Source organism: Acinonyx jubatus, chromosome B2 (genome assembly GCF_027475565.1).
Source record: "Acinonyx jubatus isolate Ajub_Pintada_27869175 chromosome B2, VMU_Ajub_asm_v1.0, whole genome shotgun sequence".
NCBI lineage: Eukaryota > Metazoa > Chordata > Mammalia > Carnivora > Felidae > Acinonyx > Acinonyx jubatus.
The window spans coordinates 105,160,661-105,178,965 of NC_069385.1; the positions used below are offsets into that span (position 1 = coordinate 105,160,661).

At 41.0% G+C, this 18,305-nt stretch overlaps 1 protein-coding gene across 1 annotated transcript; it reads right to left on the reverse strand.

Annotated features, from left to right (window-relative positions):
• Window positions 1–243: 243 nt before the first annotated feature.
• On the reverse strand, window positions 244–1,775 carry LOC106973992 (spliceosome RNA helicase DDX39B-like). The gene is given in 3 exon segments (XM_053221927.1): window positions 244–1,137; window positions 1,140–1,165; window positions 1,168–1,775. Coding segments are annotated over 3 exon segments (1,278 nt in total). The 5' UTR covers window positions 1,622–1,775; the 3' UTR covers window positions 244–339.
• Between the last annotated feature and the right edge of the window lie 16,530 nt (window positions 1,776–18,305).

The following is an 18,305-nucleotide window of genomic DNA, read 5'->3' on the forward strand; positions in this document are numbered from 1 at the left end:
AAAAGTCAAATCCTAAAGAAGAGGTTTTAAATTTAAAATATTTTATTTTAGGGCAGCATACATAGTATTTAATATTGTATTAGGAAACTCATTTCATAGTATATATTCCTGGTGTTTGTTTGTTTGTTTGTTTGTTTGTTTTTAGTTTTGTTAAAAAAAATTCAGATGATTCAGGAAATAGGAGTTTAGGAGTGGTGGTGATGCAAAAGGGGGAAGTCATGGGGTGGGGTGTGGGGGGTTGCTAGGGCAGGTGGCAGTAGTGTCTCCTTCACCCCCATGCCTGCTGTCATCTCCTGAAGAGGGACAGATGGTCACACTCCAAAACTATGGGTGAGTCCTCTACCGTGTCTGTTCAATGTAGGAGGAAATGTCTGTCTCATCTGTCAGCTCACTAATATTGACTTCAAAGCGATCCTGCACGTCATTGAGGATCTTGGCGTCGTTTTCATCTGACACAAACGTGATGGCCAAGCCCTTGGTGCCAAACCGGCCTGCTCGGGCCACCTGATGCAGGTAGGTGTCAGAATCCTCAGGCATGTCAGAGTTAAAGGCAATGTTCACCCGTCCAATGTCCATGCCTCGGCCAAATAGGTTGGTGGCCACAAGAATTCGTCGTTGAAAATCTTTAAACCGCTGATACTGAGAAAGCCTCTCCTCCTGGGGCATCCCTCGGTGGATGGCAATGGCTGGGAAGTTCTGCTCCACTAGAAGCTGGGCCAGGGCAATGCAACGCTGCACAGACTTCACAAAGATCACCACCTGATTGAACTCAAGGACATCGAGAAGGTCAAAGAGCTTCCGGTTCTCCTCGTTGTCCTTCAGTTTCACATAGTACTGCTGCAACCCATGCAGCGTCAGCTTCGTCTCATCATCCACGAAGATCTCCATTGGGTCTTGCATGAACTTGTGGCAGACTGGACGGATTTCTTTGCTCAAGGTAGCACTGAACATCATGACCTGCTTCTCATGGGGGGTCATGCGAAAAATTTCCTGGACGTCCCGATGCATGTCGAGCTGTTCAAGCATCTTATCACATTCATCCAAGATAAAGTGTTTAATGTGTTTGAGACTGAGGCTCTTATTTCGAGCCAAGGCTAGGATGCGGCCAGGGGTCCCCACGATGATATGCAAGCAGTTTTCTTCTTCAGCACCTCTTCATCCTTCTCGATAGACCACCAAAAAACACCGCGACCTTGACATTGGGCATGTATTTAGAGAAGCGCTCGTACTCCTTACTGATCTGAAGAGCCAACTCCCGAGTGTGACACATCACCAGCACAGACACCTGTCCAGTAACTGGCTCTGGCTGTTGCAGTGTGTCCAGCACAAACACTGCTGTCTTTCCCATGCCTGACTTGGCCTGGCATAGAACGGCCATTCCCAAAATGGCCTGAGGGACGCACTCATGCTGGACTTCTGATGGATGCTCAAAGACACAGTCAACAATGGGCCAGAGCAACTCTGGCTTCAGTAGGAAGTCACGAAAGCCAGAGCTGTGGATGGAGACATAGGAGTCCTTGACATCCTTCTTGGCAGGGGCCTCAGCCCCGTCTCCCCCTGCTGCTGTCTCCACCTCATCTTCATAGTCCAAGAGCTCATTGTCCACATCGTTCTCTGCCATTCCTGGGCCGGCAGGGGGAGAAGGGGAGGAGTCTCCGGAAGGGTTCACGCAGAGTAAGTGAAAACAAGGGAGGAGAGTGGGGGCTTGAACAACAGTTTAAAAAAACAAACAAAAAACCTAGTTTCTGATAGAAGAGCTGAGCAAGGCGAGCACATATGGCCTATATTCCTTAGTAAGAGTCATCATATGTAAAGATATCCAGTCTTTACCTACTTAACAAATAGGAATTATCTAATTATCTAATAATTAAATTAATTAAATAATTATTAGATAATTAGATCATTATTAGATCACTTTAATTTTATAAGGAATATTTACTTACCAACAAATACATTTTAAAGGGCATATTATATTTACTTTGGAGAAAAATTTAACTGTTAGGGCACCAAAAATTGATAAATGCTCTCATAAATTGGTGTTTTGAGTTTTTGCATTTTCCACTTAAGAGCAAATCAACTGCTCTCTTTTCTTTTGAGTTTTGTTTACTAATGATGAGGTAAGAGGGGTTGCAAGCACCTTCCTGCAAATGACACATGTGGGAGTAGTCATGTCCAATTATCGAAAAGTCTTGGTGGCAATAATCCTTGCAACAGTTTTGTATTTAAGTTTGATTTTTTTTTAAAGAAATCAATACATGTGGATGTACTGTTTAAGGATTTAAAAAAAATTTTTTTTAACGTTTTATTTATTTTTGAGACAGAGAGAGAGACAGAGCATGAACGGGGGAGGGGCAGAGAGAGAGGGAGACACAGAATCCAAAGCAGGCTCCAGGCTCTGAGCCATCAGCCCAGAGCCCGACATGGGGCCCGAACTCACGGACCGCGAGATCGTGACCTGAGCTGAAGTCGGACTCCCAACCGACTGAGCCACCTAGGCGCCTCTAAGAATTTGATTATTGAGTGTTTCTGTTGGATCTGGAGAGGAGCAATCTGAGACTTGGAGAATTACTGTCATGCTTATGCTCCTCATTGATAATCTTGTATTTTACCATTAGTATTTCTTTTGTTTTGTGAGTTATTAACTAACAATCCAATATGAGTATAACAATATATGAATAACAGAGTGATGTAATGCTATGTATTGACCAAAAACTTCATAGTGAGTAGCAGGTCCCACCTGAGTGATAAAACAAGTAGACAGAGTAATGAACAAATGCATTTCAACACCATTAACCAAAATCCTGTAAACTTTTTAGGAAATAGAAGCAAAAGTAGATCCCGTCACTGCCCTTAACAACCTGATCTCTTCTCTTGTATTACTGGTTGGGAAACCTTTCATAATTTTTCACGTGACTGAGAGGTTCAAAGAACAGCAAAACCTTCTGAATATCTTGACACAAGTATGGCCAAGAAAAAAACAATGCCTTTGTCGACTCTCATTCAGTAAACCTAGTGTGTCCAAAGTCAGTAAAACATCACTAACATTGTACACCACCGAGCAGAGGTAGTAAACTTACTCTGCAGGTTATGAGACTTGAACTAAGTCTCAGTTAAATTAAAAGACATCTCAAAACAGTCTAGGCATCTGGTGAGTGAAAGACGTAAATGTTCCTTAGGTCAGAGCTTCTCGAACTGTACTGTACCGTTACATCATGCAGGGGAGTTACTGAAATGCAGGTTCTGATTCAGCATTTGGGAAGGGGGCAGGGGAGGTTTCTGGATTTATAACAAGTTTTTAGGTGATGCTGCTGCTGGTTCAGCCATAAGGGACTCTGAGGCCCTCTCCAGAACTGGCAGGGGAATGCTAAATAACAGCATTAACCTTATTCAATGAGATAAAGTATATAGAAAAAAAACACGAAGCCCCAAACACAAGCTACTTGTTATATTAGTACAATCTATCTGTTTCCTAGTTTATTTTGGTCCCTGGATTCTATATCTACCTGGTAGGCATGAAACACCATCACCTTCAGCAACAACCAAGACTCATGCTGACCCCAAATCCATCTGTCTCCTATCAAAAAACACACCACACACTGAAACATTATTTGAGTTTTATGAAGCTGTGGAAGCTGTGGTTATATAGAAACAAAAGTCAGTGAAGAAAGATAGGTACACAGAGGTGCCTGGACGTCTCAGTTGGCTGAGCATCTGAGTCTTGATTTCCACTCAGGTCATGATCTCACGGTCCTGGGATCAAGTTCCGTGGTGAGCTTCGTACTCAGTGCCGAACCTGTTTAAAATTCTCTCTCTCTCTTTCTCTCAGACCCTCCCTCAAGCGTGCTCTCTCTTTCTCAAAATAAATTGACATAAAAAAAAAGAAGGTGGGGGGGCGGCACCTGCGTAGCTCAGTTGGTTATGCATCCGACCTCCACTCAGGTCATGATCTCATGGCCCCTGAGATCAAGCCTTGAGTCAGGCTCTTTGTTGACAGCTCAGAACCTGGCACTTGCTTAGGATTCTGTGTTTCCCTTGCTCTCTGCCCCTCCCCCACTCACACTCTTTCTCTTTCTCTCTCAAAAATTAAAAAAAAAAAAACTTAGAAAAAATTTAAAAAAATAAAAATAAAGGTATACAAATGGTGGGCGATGAGGAAAGGCTGGCAGAAAAGGATCAGACAACATTCGCTAGCTCGAAAAAATCCTGTATACTGACTCTTACTTGCTTTTGGGTCAGACTGGGATACTCTGTTAGGGAAATGTTCATATATTTTGTACATTTGTAAATGAAAAAGCCACATATTTGCATGAAAAGATGATATAAATAAATGAATGCAATAATCTGTAAACTGTCTCTTAACGTTGGGGTGGGAATGGGGGTTGGTTAGGGTGGATAGTAGCTACAAACCATTGATTGAACACCTGCTACACAACATCTACTTTATATGGATCATATTTAATTTCCACTCAACCTCAAAAAACAAGTACAATATTAAAGTACCCATTTTACAGTTGAAGAATCTGAGGCTCTGAGAGGTTACAGAACTTCCTCACTCGTATGCCGACAGACCAGACTTCCAAATTTTCAAATCCATTTGTATCAAGAAAGTTTACAATGCCAGTCCCATACATTTAAAACTACACATAGATTTCTGTTTTGATGTTGATATTCTGACTACCTAGAAAAACCGTAACCACCAGCAAGCGGGGAGTGGCTAGGAAAGGCCACATTAATGACAAATACTTTTCAAATTAATTAGAAGACATATATATATTATATATATACATATATATACATATATACATATATATACATATATACATACATATATATACATATATACATATATATACATATATATACATATATATATAATATATATACATATATATTATATATATACATATATATATACATATATATATAATATATATATATCTCTTCTGCCCCCCCTTCTAGAAATGGAATTGGGGGGTCAACAACTCACAATCTCTACGGATGGAGCCCTAGCACCAGTGTGACTTTGAGGCACAAAGACGGTGAAAACTGACCTAGATCTTACCTAGATCACCCCTAAAAGTGAATCTGTCATGCTGAGCCTGCTGTCACATAACTTACTTGATTTGGAAGTTCATTTTCTTTCCTTTTTCAAAGTTACTTTGAATCTATAAGCACTTGTTGAAAGATTCAAATGGCATTGTCTTCCACCAACCAGTGGCTGATATATTGAAGAACAAAGTTGGTGAACAGATCAAATCTGTATCCACCTGTCTGTGCTTCCAATGGAAGCATTGTGTGTCTGTGAGTCACAAGACCTGGCTGGCCGCTTCTGGCATGTGCACGGGATCTCAAATCTGCAGCCAGTAAGGAGGCTACAAATGAAGGATTGTTTTTGTTTGTTATTGCTACTTTGTTGTTGTTGTTTGTTGAGTTTTGTTGTTGTTTTTTTAATGATCTTGGATGGTACTTTCACTTGACGTGTTATTTCCTAGCCTCTGTAAGAAAGTTTATGTGCACTTTCAGGGATTTCTAATGGCTTCTTGTTGGGTGCCACAATGCTATTGATACTACTCCCATTTCATTCAACTTCTTAGAGCTCAGTGATTGGAAATAATAATGGTGGCTTGAGCAGGAAACCATCGCCCTAGGGAAACAAACGGAACTACAAAGTACTTTGTCAAAGTCTTCTCGATAGCCTGAAACAAAATATAACTTGCTCACCATGAAATTTAATATGGAAATTATTCAGTGACTCTAGCTCTTAGAAGAGCAGAGATCAGAAAGAACTTTCTCCACCCAGAGTTGTGTTAGTAAAACTTGGTTAGGGGAGGGACGCCTGGGTGGCTCAGTCGGTTAAGCGTCCGACTTCAGCTCAGGTCACGATCTCGCGGTCCGTGAGTTCGAGCCCCTCAGGTCATGATCTCGCGATCTCGCGGTCCTGAGTTCGAGCCCCGCGTTGGGCTCTGGGCTGATGGCTCAGAGCCTGGAGCCTGCTTCGGATTCTGTGTCTCCCTCTCTCTCTGCCCCTCCCCCGTTCATGCTCTGTCTCTCTCTCTGTCTCAAAAATAAATAAATGTTAAAAAAAATTTGTTTTTAACTTGGATAGAGGATTAAATTCACCTTGTTATGTCAACACTGGGCATGAAAGAAAGAAAAATCATAGCTGATTGCCCACTGGCCAACGTTTTAATTCTTACTAGCTACACTCAAAAAACAGGACCTTCTGTGGCACCTGAGTGGCTTAGTTGGTTAAGCGTCTGACTCTTGGTTTCAGCTCAGGTCATAATCTCATGGTTTGTGAGATTGAGCCCTGTGTTGGGCTCTGTGGTGGCAGTGCGGGGCCTGCTAGGGGTTCTCTGTCTCCCTCTCTCTCTGACCCTTCCCCGCCCCCCCCCAAATAAATAAATAAACTTTGAGACAAACAAACAAACAAAAATAGGATATTCTTTTTAATCAGTCTTGCCTTCAAATATCTGTGCAGAAGGAGAACCGGATACACAAAATTAAGAAAAGAAAGCTGAGCTAAGGGCAGTGAAGCATGGACATTGCTAAATGAAACTTAAATGGATTTTTCTTTTCATTCTTTGATCAAGTAGTCAATAGCTTCTTAAGGAAATTTTTTGTTTGTTTCTGGCATGAAGAAAGAGGACATAAAGTATATTAAAATACAAAATCAATCAGTGCATCAGTGACTATTTTTGGCTAACTTCAAAGGCTGATATTCTGAATAGTTAGGATTTTCAATCACAAATGCAGAAAATCTAGACTGCAGTTTCTAGAATATTCACATCCAGTTTCTAGACTATAGTTTCTAGAAAAATATGAAGGGCCAAGTAGATTGACACTAATAACATGACACTTTCCCCAAATCAAGTTCCTGACTATGGTGAGGGGTTGGACATACATCTAGGTGTAATGCCAATTGTACTTTAAGATAGCAAGCAACTTAAACCCCAAACAATTCAAACTTTGAAATCATTAAAATAAGAACAACAACAGAAAAGAACTAACCGTGAGAATACAACGACGCCACCTAATTTATTAAAAGACAAACAAAAGTTCTTAGATTTTTTTTTCTAGCACAGAATTATACAGGCCTCTCAACGCCTGTTGTGCTTAAATACTTAATAGTGTGGCCCTACAGCAAACCGGGAAACCTTTGGAAGACAGGGGTATGATACGCTGTCCTTGCCAACTGTAAAAACCCAGAATGGTTTTATTGATTTGAGCCACAGCATACAGAAGGGTGACAAGAAAGTGATGTCACCATGTGAAAGAAGACAGTGTAGCAATTTAGAAGAACTGTAACTCTTATCACCCATCCCACTCCTGGGAGAAAAAGATAACATCTCTGGGTTCCTTGCATAATGGTATTCAAAAATGCATGTCATTGCGTGATATCTGTCCAACGCTGTCTCTAACGGTCATATTCAACTAATAACATCCCATGTGCAACCCACCAACTTCATTGTACAGCCTATCTTTTCCTGTTATATATGTTGACTTGAAATTTTGGAAATTTGATATTAAACTGACCTGAGAGGTAATCTTTTTACATAAAGTTATTTATCAACTTGCAGTGCACAAACACATCACAAAATTGTATCAGAAGTCATTCATTCAGGTAAAGGGAATTAAAAAAAAAACTAAACAAATACATTATTCATTCAAATATTTGTCTGATGTATATTTATTTGTCATGCACTATATGCCACAATTCTAAGCTCTAAGGAGATTTTCCTGCTCTCATTATACTTACATACAACATGTGTTTTTAAAAGATCAAATTAAAATTTTTTTAATTTAATTTTTGTTTTTGAGAGAGAGAGAGTGAGAGAGAGAGAGAGACAGAGCGTGAGCAGGGAAGGGTCAGAGAGAGAGGGAGACACAGAATCCGAAGCAGGCTCCAGGCTCCGAGCTGTCAGCACAGAGCCTGATGCGGGACTTGAACTCACAAACTGTGAAATCATGACCTGAGCTGAAGTCAGACGTTTAACCAACTGAGCCACCCAGACGTCCCTAATTTTTTAAAATTATTTATTTATTTTGAGAGAAAGAGAGCGTGCACGAGTGAGGGAGGGGCAGAGAGAGAATCCCAAGCAGGCCCCACGCTGTCAGTGCAGAGCTCAATGTGGTGCTCAAACTCACAAACTGTAAGATCATGACCTGAGCTGAAATCAAGAGTTGGATGCAAAACTGACTCAACCACTGAGGTGCCCCTGATAAAATTTAAATTTGATGATAATCCCTATTCATAATTTAGCTTGCCAAGATTTAAAAGAGAGAGTTCATTTGCAAAATCGTGGCCTAGAATGTATAGAATGAGAATATCTCAGTGTGATACTTTCTACATTCTGGAACAAAAGTGTTAACGTAAATGAGATAGAATGGTTTGAAGCTGTCAAGAAGTTCAAAGCAGCCAAATATGGTAAAATTCCCACTTCCTCAAATAGTTAATATGATTCTTCTGTGTATGGGATCACCACGGTCTACATTCTCATAAAACGTGCTCCTTAACCACTTAAAAAACATGGAAGCTACTTTGAAAATGTAATTATGCTTTTCAGAGCATGGGAAAGAGCATAAACATAGGAGTTCAGGCACTCAAAACTAGGCAGAGGTGCAAGTGGGCTGCTCCCAGGTGGAGCAGCACAGGAATCTTGAGACCCATGAGCAGGAAGGTAATAAAAGAAAGAGAGGGACTAAATGTTGGGAAGACACAGTCCCCACTAAAGACACTAACTATAAGGCCAGAGGGAAGGGCATAAGAGTTGACTTGCAGACCCAAGAAGCTAGTTTTCAGATGATTTTTCTTCTTTTCCGATATTTCCAATTCTATCTTTTACATTCCTGAATTGACCACAAAAGAGTGAATAGCGTCTTCATCCTGTTCATGAAACCCTTTACCTGTACTCTTCTTAATGTTCCTTCCATTTAGGTATGTAACCTCAATCTTTAACCTGGCTTCAGTAAGGATAGATTAAGTAACCTGAAACAAGAAGTTTCTTGCTGTGTCCTGATACATTAGACAGGTCACTTAAATTTGAGGACGACTCAGGCCCTCTCTGTAAAAGGAAGGGGTAGGTAACTCATCAAATACGACAGAGACTGTAACAGAAAACTTGGTTTTAGCTTGCTTAAACAATGGAGAAGAGTTCTTACCTCACGTAATTGGAAGTTCAGAGATTAACAGAAAACTTGGTTTCAGCTTGCTTAAACAACGGAGAAGAGGCCTTACCTCACGTAATTGGAAGTTCAGAGATTGAGCAGGCTTTGAGGTTGGCTGAATTGAGTAACTCCCATTTTCACAATTTGCCTGGCTATGCGCAACACTGAGTATTGGCTCATTCTCAGGGTGGCATCCCTCTTGATGGCAAACTTGGCTGCAGAACTCACCAGCTTCACATCTCCACCTCACCACACGGAGGAGAGTGTCACTTCTAGTGGTCTCCTTACAAAGAGGAATATTCTTTTCCTAACGGTTTCCAAAAACTTCCCTCCTTGTTGTCTCAAGTAGGGTCCCACTCCAAAGCCTAATTCATCGTACTAGTTTTCGAGGGCCACCATAACAAAATCCACAGACTGGGTGGCTTAAATAACAGAAATGTATTTTCGAACAGTTCTGCAGGTAAGATTTTTGAGATCAAGGGGCCAGCAGTGTTGGTTTCTCCTAAGGCCTCTCCTCTTGGCTTGTAGATAGCTCTCTTCTCCCTGTATCTTCAACTTGTCTTTCCTCTGGACATGTCTGTGTTCAAATTTTCTCTTATAAAGATACCAGTCATATTGGATTAGGGCCCACATTAACGACCTGCTTTTAACTTAATTACATCTTTAAAAGACCTATCTCCAAATACAGTTACATTCTGAAGTACCAAGGATTAGTACTTCAACATGTAAATCTGGTGGGGCCGGAGGGGGGGGGGGGACACAATTCAACCCATAACACTCATCCTAATAGCAGGGACTTAGCTGGAGAGATTGGCTTAGACTGAGATTCTGAACCAATGAGATCATCCCCACTGCTAGTCAACCCATTGCCAAAACACACTGGTGGCATCAGGGAGAGTGGAAGACCCAGGTGAAAACTGGGCTGACAGAAGGAACCAGCAACCAGCAATATTCATTATAGGACAGTTAGGCTAAGTAATTGCTAAGATTTCTCCTTACGCTAAAACTCAGTGATTCAAAATCCCAAGTGTTTTTCCTCATAGTGCACTAAAAGTTATAAAGCAATAGCAATACAAATGCACTAAAAAGTTAATTCAATGCAAAGCAATTGATGACAGCGGACCAGAAATAGGGGATCAAAAAGTTATATTGCCAGAGAAGCCATCGGGGCAGGATGGCATTCTCTTACAGAGGTGACTCTATTTTCTAGAGATAGTGGCAATGGAAAAGAAGACCATGAGCTCCGGTCAACGGTGGATGAAGGAAATAAGAAATTGCTCAGCTGTGTGTGGGGATGGGAAAAGGCAGCTCACCATTGTCCACATTTCATCATATTGAGTATGGCAAGAGTTCTGCAGATGTCACAGGGTGCTGAGAAAGACAGTTGGCAAAAGACCTCTTCAGTTTTTGACTTGATCCTTGATTATGTCAGGTTAAGCCAGGAGAAATAGATGCTTAATAAGTTAAAAATGATTAAAATATTGGCAATTTCATGGTTCAACCTAACAAAGGCCTTTCCCGAAAGGCCTTAAAGATATGTGCTCTAAAGCATAGCAGCACATATAAAGGATTTATGAAAGAAATTTTAGAACATAAATTCACTTTCAGCCTAATGGCCTCCATCGAGACTTCATTTATGATACAATATAAAATGGTGTTAACAATATTGACTTATAGAGAGAAAGCTTAATTATATTCACATGGTCTGTTTTCTATGTCTGGGGAATAGACATGTCTGAATGCATTCAAACGAACTAAGAAAAATTGTGGCATTTTTTAGTCTTGGTTATCTTAGATATCTTTTCATATTTACACTAAGTAATTGAATCCCCAGCTATAGATGGGGAAAACTATTTTCTGAGTTTTATAAACATAATAGAAAATGATTTCGCTCCTGGGGCGCCTGAGTGGCTCAGTCGGTTAGGCATCCGAGTTCAACTCAGGTCATGGTCTCGCGGTCTGTGAGTTCAAGCCCCACATCAGGCTCTGCTGACTGCTCAGAGCCTGGAGCCTGCTTCAGATTCTGTGTCTCCCCCTCTCTCTCTCTGCCCCTCCCCCACTCATGCTCTCTCTGTCTCTCAAAAATAAACATTGAAAAAAAAAATTTTTTGAATGATTTTACTCCCTAACCTTACCATTCAGCTTCCCTCTCTTCTAACTTTATTGGCACTGAAATCCCCAAAATTTATCCAATGGACCATTTTCTTTGTTTGGGTCCCAGATTAGACTTTGTTTGTAAATATTTTAAGGTACATATTAAATATCCCAGATAGACTTTAATGGAAAAGAAAAATTGGTCCCAGACTAAATAAATCGCAAAAACTTTTGGTATAGATGTTAGTCTCATTTTCTTTCCCCCCAGTGTGGGCAGAGATTTAAATACTCTTCTTTATCCCATTAAAATTGTTTCACTTTCACAGAAATTTTCTGTTGAAGAAGTTTGTCTTTATCACTCACTATCCCTTCCTTTGTTTTTATTTTTTTATTTTTTTTAATGTTTATTTTGGAGAGAGAGAGAGCTGGTGTACTTGTGCACATGTGAGTGGGAGAGGAGCAGAGAAATAGGGAGAGAGAAAGAATCCCAAGCAGGCTCTGAGCTATCAGTGCAGAGCCCCGTGGGGGGTTCAAACTCATGAACTGGGAGATCATGACCTGAGCGGAAGTTGGACACTTAACCCACTGGGCCATCTAGGTGCCCCTCAATATGCCTCCCTTTAAAAGTATGTTTGAGGGGAGCCTGGGTGGCTCAGTCGGTTGGGCGTCCGGCTTCGGCTCAGGTCACGATCTCGCGGTCCGTGAGTTCGAGCCCCGCGTCGGGCTCTGGGCTGACAGCTCAGAGCCTGGAGCCTGTTTCAGATTCTGTGTCTCCCTCTCTCTCTGCCCCTCCCCTGTTCATGCTCTGTCTGTCTATGTCTCAAAAATAAATAAACGTTAAAAAAAATTAAAAAAAAATAAATAAAAGTATGTTTGATATATGTACGATTTACATTGATAAGGGAAATTGGAAGGCTTCCAAGAATATTTCCCATACATGTCTGATAAGGAGAAACATCACATATGGCTCCTATATGGGGAAGTTATGCAAGAACCTCAATAAAAGACTTGAAATTTAGATCAGTTTGTTTGTTTAACATGTTGTCAAAGAAATTAAGTTCATTTGCACAGAATCTGAGAAACTTAAATTTCTTAGATTTTTATAGTAGGAATATTACTTGCTAATCAAAATTTGGAAACAGTGCTGCCGGTACACCAATGCAATGTTTAATTAAAACAAATAACTCTGTTTGAGAAATTAAAGGAATGTCATCTTTTTTCTTTTAATTTTTCTTAAGGTGATCTCCAAAAAATATATTTCTGTTATTCAGTTTGTTGAAGTGTAATTACTCATGTGGCTATGATTGGGAGAAGAAAAGTGCAAAATTTATTTTTTTCCCCTTCACATAGACACAAGTGTTGCCCTGCATTCCAGATCACGGTGGGAAGTGTTTATTTTACAATCATCAAATAAGAGTAAAGAGAATGCCCTGAAGTTATTTTAGTGTCCCTCCCCCATTGTTCCCCCATACCTTTTTGAATGATTATTAAAACCAAGGATGGAAGTGGTTTTGGTAAAGTAAGATTCTGGTCTTAGATAAATTAGTTGAAATTTGGGGCATCTGAGTGGCTCAATCGGTTGAGCATCTGACTTCGGCTCAGCCCATGAACTCACAGTTCGTGGGTTCAAGCCCCGTGTCACGCCCTGTGCTGACAGCTCAGAGCCTGGAGCCTGCTTCGGATTCTGTGCCTCCTGCTCTCTCTCTGCCCCTCCCCCACTCACACTCTGTCTCTCTCTCAAAAATAAACACTAAAAAGAAATTAGTTGAAATTCAACAGAGATAAGTGTAAGCATTTACATTTAGTTTCAAGTATGAAATGGACATGTGACCTGGAGGTGGCTTGCTCTAAAAAGATCTGAAGATTTTACCTAATCACAGGTTTAAAATTTGCCAAAGTATGACATAGCTAGGTTGTACTGCAAAAATGGAAATATAGTTTCAAGATCACACCAAGAATTATTCCCACTGTTCTGTGATCTGATCAGCTCACATTTCGGGCATCTTAGTCAAATTTTTAAGGGTAATACTGATAAGGGGTGCCTGGATGGCTCAGCCAGTTGAGAGTCTGGCTTCGGCTCAAGTCACGATCTCACAGTCCATGAGTTTGAGCCCCACATCAGGTTCACTGCTGTCAGCACAGAGTCTGCTTCAGATCCTCTGTCCCCCTCTCTCTGTCCTTCCCCCACTTGGGGAAAGAATAATACTGATACAATGGAGTTGGGTAAACAGACCAGAAAACAAAGTTGGGGGGGGAACAATGTGTGAAATTAGAGATGCTGAGTCTGAAGGGGAGAGTAAGGGGGGGAAAATCACTAATATTGAGTTGGCATCTCTTTTGCGTCAGGAATTGTATTCAGTGCCTTCTAGAACCTTACTTAATTCTCAAAACAATCCTAATCTATAGGAATTATTATCTCCGTATCACTAGTGGCTGTGTGTGATTAGGCCACAGGTCAAAAGATTCTTCATTGGTCAGTTATCGTTGTGACTCTGACTCCCTTATCTGATATAGAACCTCCCCTTCTCCTACCGCACCTTAGGTCACCATCACCTGGTTGAGGTTCTACAGAGAATTATGTGTCAGGAGTTGCTTCATTTGCTTCTTGGCTCGACACTATTTGGGGCACCTGTAATATAAGAGCCACTGTGCCATGCATTCTGATCAAAGTGAGCTTATGGCTCCTTAGAGGACATAAGTTTCTAAGTAACTATAATACAAGAAGGAAAGCCAAAGTACCATGAGAAGTGCAGTCAACATTAAGCTCCAGGAGAAGAAATGTTGCTATTAAAAAAAAAAAAAAAATGTTGCATTTGGACTATGAAAGACAAGGGAATTTGGATGTGCTGAGAAGTGACAGGGAGGGCCACCCAGGCAGAAAGAACAGCACACACATGGGAAAATGAAATGCATGTCTAGGAAACACCAAAGAGTTAAGTGTGGCTCTCGTAGAGAGTATGAGAAGATTAATGAGGACTAAGCTGGAGAAGTAGACTGACCTAGATGAGAGTTAGAAATGCCAGGCTAATGAGTTCTGTGATGTTCTGTGGGCAACGGGGAGCCACAATTGATTTTGTCTTTAAGTAGGGCAATGACAATGGCCCCAAGTGATTATTTGTGTGAACAACTTACTGCAGAGCAGAAAAAAAAGGTGGGAGGAGGTTAGAAGGCTTTTGCATTTCCAAGTGGGAGCTAATGAAGGCCTGAGTTAAAGTATTGGCCAGCCTCCTATCCCTTTTCAAGGCCCCCTGACCCTCCCACATGCTACCCAACCTCAGGCCTATCAAATGGCGTCTTGATCTACCTCTCTGGCTTTTTCTCAATTTCCTTCGCTTTCATCTCCTTCCACTGACAGATTCTTGGCTCCCTGGCTTCTACCTTCAACTCTGAGACCCACGCATTTGACCTTCATCCTTACTCTTCCAGCATTTGGACACTAGTTTTTTTCCTGTGTACTCTGATTGGATTCACTTTTCCATCCTTGGATTATTCCATTCTCTCAGGCAGGCACCTGACGCCTCAGGCCTGCCTTTAGCCTTGTAGAGCACCTCTCACAGGTATTAGGATTTGCCATTGCAAACAGAAACTACCTTCACTAGGGTCGACACAGAAAAGTAATTTAAATTTATTGTTTTAATTTTCTTTTCAGATTGTATTTATTAATTTATTTCTATTTTTTTTCATGTTTCTTTATTTATTGTGAGAAAGAGAGAACACAAGCAGGGGAGGGGCAGAGAGAGGGGGAGAGAGAGAGAATACCAAGCAGGCTCTGCACTGTCAGCATGGAGCCCAATGCTGGGCTTGAACCCACGAACCACAAGATCATGATCTGAGCCGAAACCAAAAACCAGACGCTTTACTGACTAAGCCACCCAGGCACCCCTTAAGATTTTATTTTTAAGTAATCTCTACACCCAACTCACAACACCAAGATCAAGAGTGGCATACTCCACTGACTGAGCCAGCCAGGTGCCCCCAAAATAATTTAAATTTAATAAAGCATGTTTGGGGCACCTGGGTGGCTCAGTCGGTTAAGCGTCAGACTTCGACTCAGGTCATGATCTCATGGTTTGTGAGTTCGAGCCCCACGTCAGGCTCTGTGCCGACAGCTAAGAGCCGGGAACCTGTTTCAGATTCTGTGTCTCCCCCTCTCTATCTGCCCCTCCTCCACTTGCTCTCTCTGTCTCTCAAAAATAAATAAACATTAAAAAAATAAAAAAAAAAAACCAAAACAACATGCTTGGTACAACTGTAGACTCTCCAAGGGGACTGGAGAGTCAGGCCCAGAGGCTCCGCAGCTAGGATCCACTCCCACGGCATGTTGTGAGGCTGCTGAGGGGAGAGGGCGCTATTGCTGCTGGGCGGGGACCCAACACAGGAACTTTCCCCAAGCAGGTTCTGGAAGAGCAAGGCCTCTGCTATCATTCCTGTGAAATGGCAGATTAGAAAAGATGCCTGCTTCCTGCATTTCTTTGCTTCTGGGGTGAAATGTTTCCAAGTGTATCGGGTTGGTGAAGCCTAAATGCATGCAGAGATGGTATGAATATGGAGCTGATGAAGCTGGCTCTTCAGGACTCCTTACCAGCACAGGGTGACCCAAGTCCCTGGGAAAGTTCTAGAAATGACAATTTGCAAAAGAAAGATACCATAAATGCAACTCTGCCTTTCCCACCACACTTACGAAATGTACACAACATTATCAACCATGAGTTGTGAAGCTTTGAAGAAACTTTCTAAACTATCAATAAAACAATTTTTTTTGACCAACCTTGCTAAAGGAAAGACTAAAGTGTCTTTGTATTCTTTATTTTTAAAGATTTTATTTTTAAGTAATCTCTACACCCAACATGGGGCTTGAACTTGCAACCCTGAGATCAAGTGTAACATGCTTTACCAACCGAGCCAGGCAGGCGCCCCCTCCTTCTCTTCTTTTGTAGAAAAAATATTACAAAATCATTGTCACGTGAAGAGGCAATCAAAGAGTATACAGGCAAAATAATAAAGAAAAAAATATTGAAGAGGTCCACTAGACAATTAATTTAAAAATGAGATTATTTTTCTGGATTTGTGATGATTCTGGTACTGGTCACCTTTTTGAAATTTGTAATTTGTTTTGATTTGCTTTTCTAATTTGAAATAAGCTCTTAATTTTTAAACCAAATTTTAAATTCATGATTTTGTTGCTTTTTCTTAAAGGAGGTCTCCTAAATTGTATTAGCTTCAAGCCCCACAAAACCAGGATCTGGGCCTGGCTGCATTCCTGACTCCTAACTAAACAGGCCGAGAGAGCTACGGAAAATTCTCCAAACATAGGAAGGGTGTTTAAACATGCTGGGTGGCCCCAAACACAATAAATGTCTATTCCATTGGACATATACGCTTGAGCGTATATCTGGCATGTGGAAACGACACCTCTCTTGAGGAAATACACTTGGTTAGGTTTTGGAAAAGGAACAGAGAGGCAGGAACACATAATAGAAATACCACATAGATATGGTGAGAAATTGGATTGTGCACAAAAAAGAGATAACCCTGATGGTTAGCTTAGATGATGATCAGGTTGGTGATGTTAATAAGCCGGATAAGGATCTCAGAGCTGATACAGGTTCAGGGAGGAATTGGGAAGACAGTTTGCTTTTGAATGTCTGGGGATTCACATTGTGTAAGCCACGTCAAGGACTAAAGTTGGCAGATTACTAGTATTTAATTTGCCATCTCATAGCGCTGATGAAAGGTGCTAAAAATATCACTTATAAAATGTGACTTAGCAGCCAAAGGAGGAAAATGAAGTAACCTTAATTTAAAAAATATATTAACAAATGTAACTGAAAGGGAAATGTAACCAAGACATATTAGAAGCAATGCTACGCTCCCTATTAAATACCAGAGTTCCTGCTTTGATTTTAACCAAATTTTAACCTTTTTACTCTGAAAAATAGCAAAATTAGGACAGATTATCAAAACAGAAGATGGTTGGCTTACAGAAACAGTTACAGTAACAGTAGCTATTTATAGAGGGCTTACTACACTCTAAGTATTATACTAAATAATTTACCTGTATTACTTGCATTATTGCTTAAAACAACCCAATACGATCATGTCACTATTCTCATTTTACATTGGTATAAACTGAGTCTTAGAGTAGTTACTTTGCCTGTCAATTGCAAACAGCGGTCTGGACTCTAAAACCTATACCAGGGCATGTAATCAGAGCATTATATTGCTTGTCAGCACTCAGCTATCCTCTCTGTTATTTTTCTGGAGCACACCTATGTGGAGAGAGCATTATGCAAATATCTATGCTTTGTTCCACCCCAACCATGGCAAGATTGATTTATCTTTGATAGTCTCACACCCTTACTAAGAACTATGGCCTACTCAGAGTTGCCTAGAAATAAACGACCAAGAATATTGGATTCCATGAACGACTGCCTTTGCTGACGCTGGTTCAGGGAAGCAGCACGACTTACTGTGAGTTTGTTTGAAAAACAGGAAGAGAGGGGGGCCTGGCTGGCTCCTTTGGTAGCTCAGGTCGTGATCTCCCTGTTCATGAGATTGAGGCCCGTATGGAGCCTGACACCATGGAAACTGCTTGAGATTCTCTCTCTCTCTCCCCACCCCCCCCATCCTGCTCACACGTACATGCATGCTCTAAACAAACAAACAAACAAACAAACAGGAAGAGAGAAATTATTTGCACATCATGGATTACATTGTTTTTCCTTTTTTTTTAAATATAATTTATTGTCAAATTGGCTAACATACAGTATGTAAAGTGTGCTCTTGGTTTTGGAGGTAGATTCCCGTGGTTCATCGCTTACATACAACACCCAGTGTTCATCCCAACAAGTGCCCTCCTCAATGCCCGTCACCCACTTTCCCCTCTCCCCCAACCCCCATCAACCCTCAGTTTGTTCTCTGTATTTAAGAGTCTCTTATGGTTTGCCTCCGTCCCTCTCTGTAACCATTTATCCCCCTTTCCTCCCCCCATGGTCTTCTGTTAAGTTTCTCAAGATCCATGTATGAGTGAAAACATGTGATAT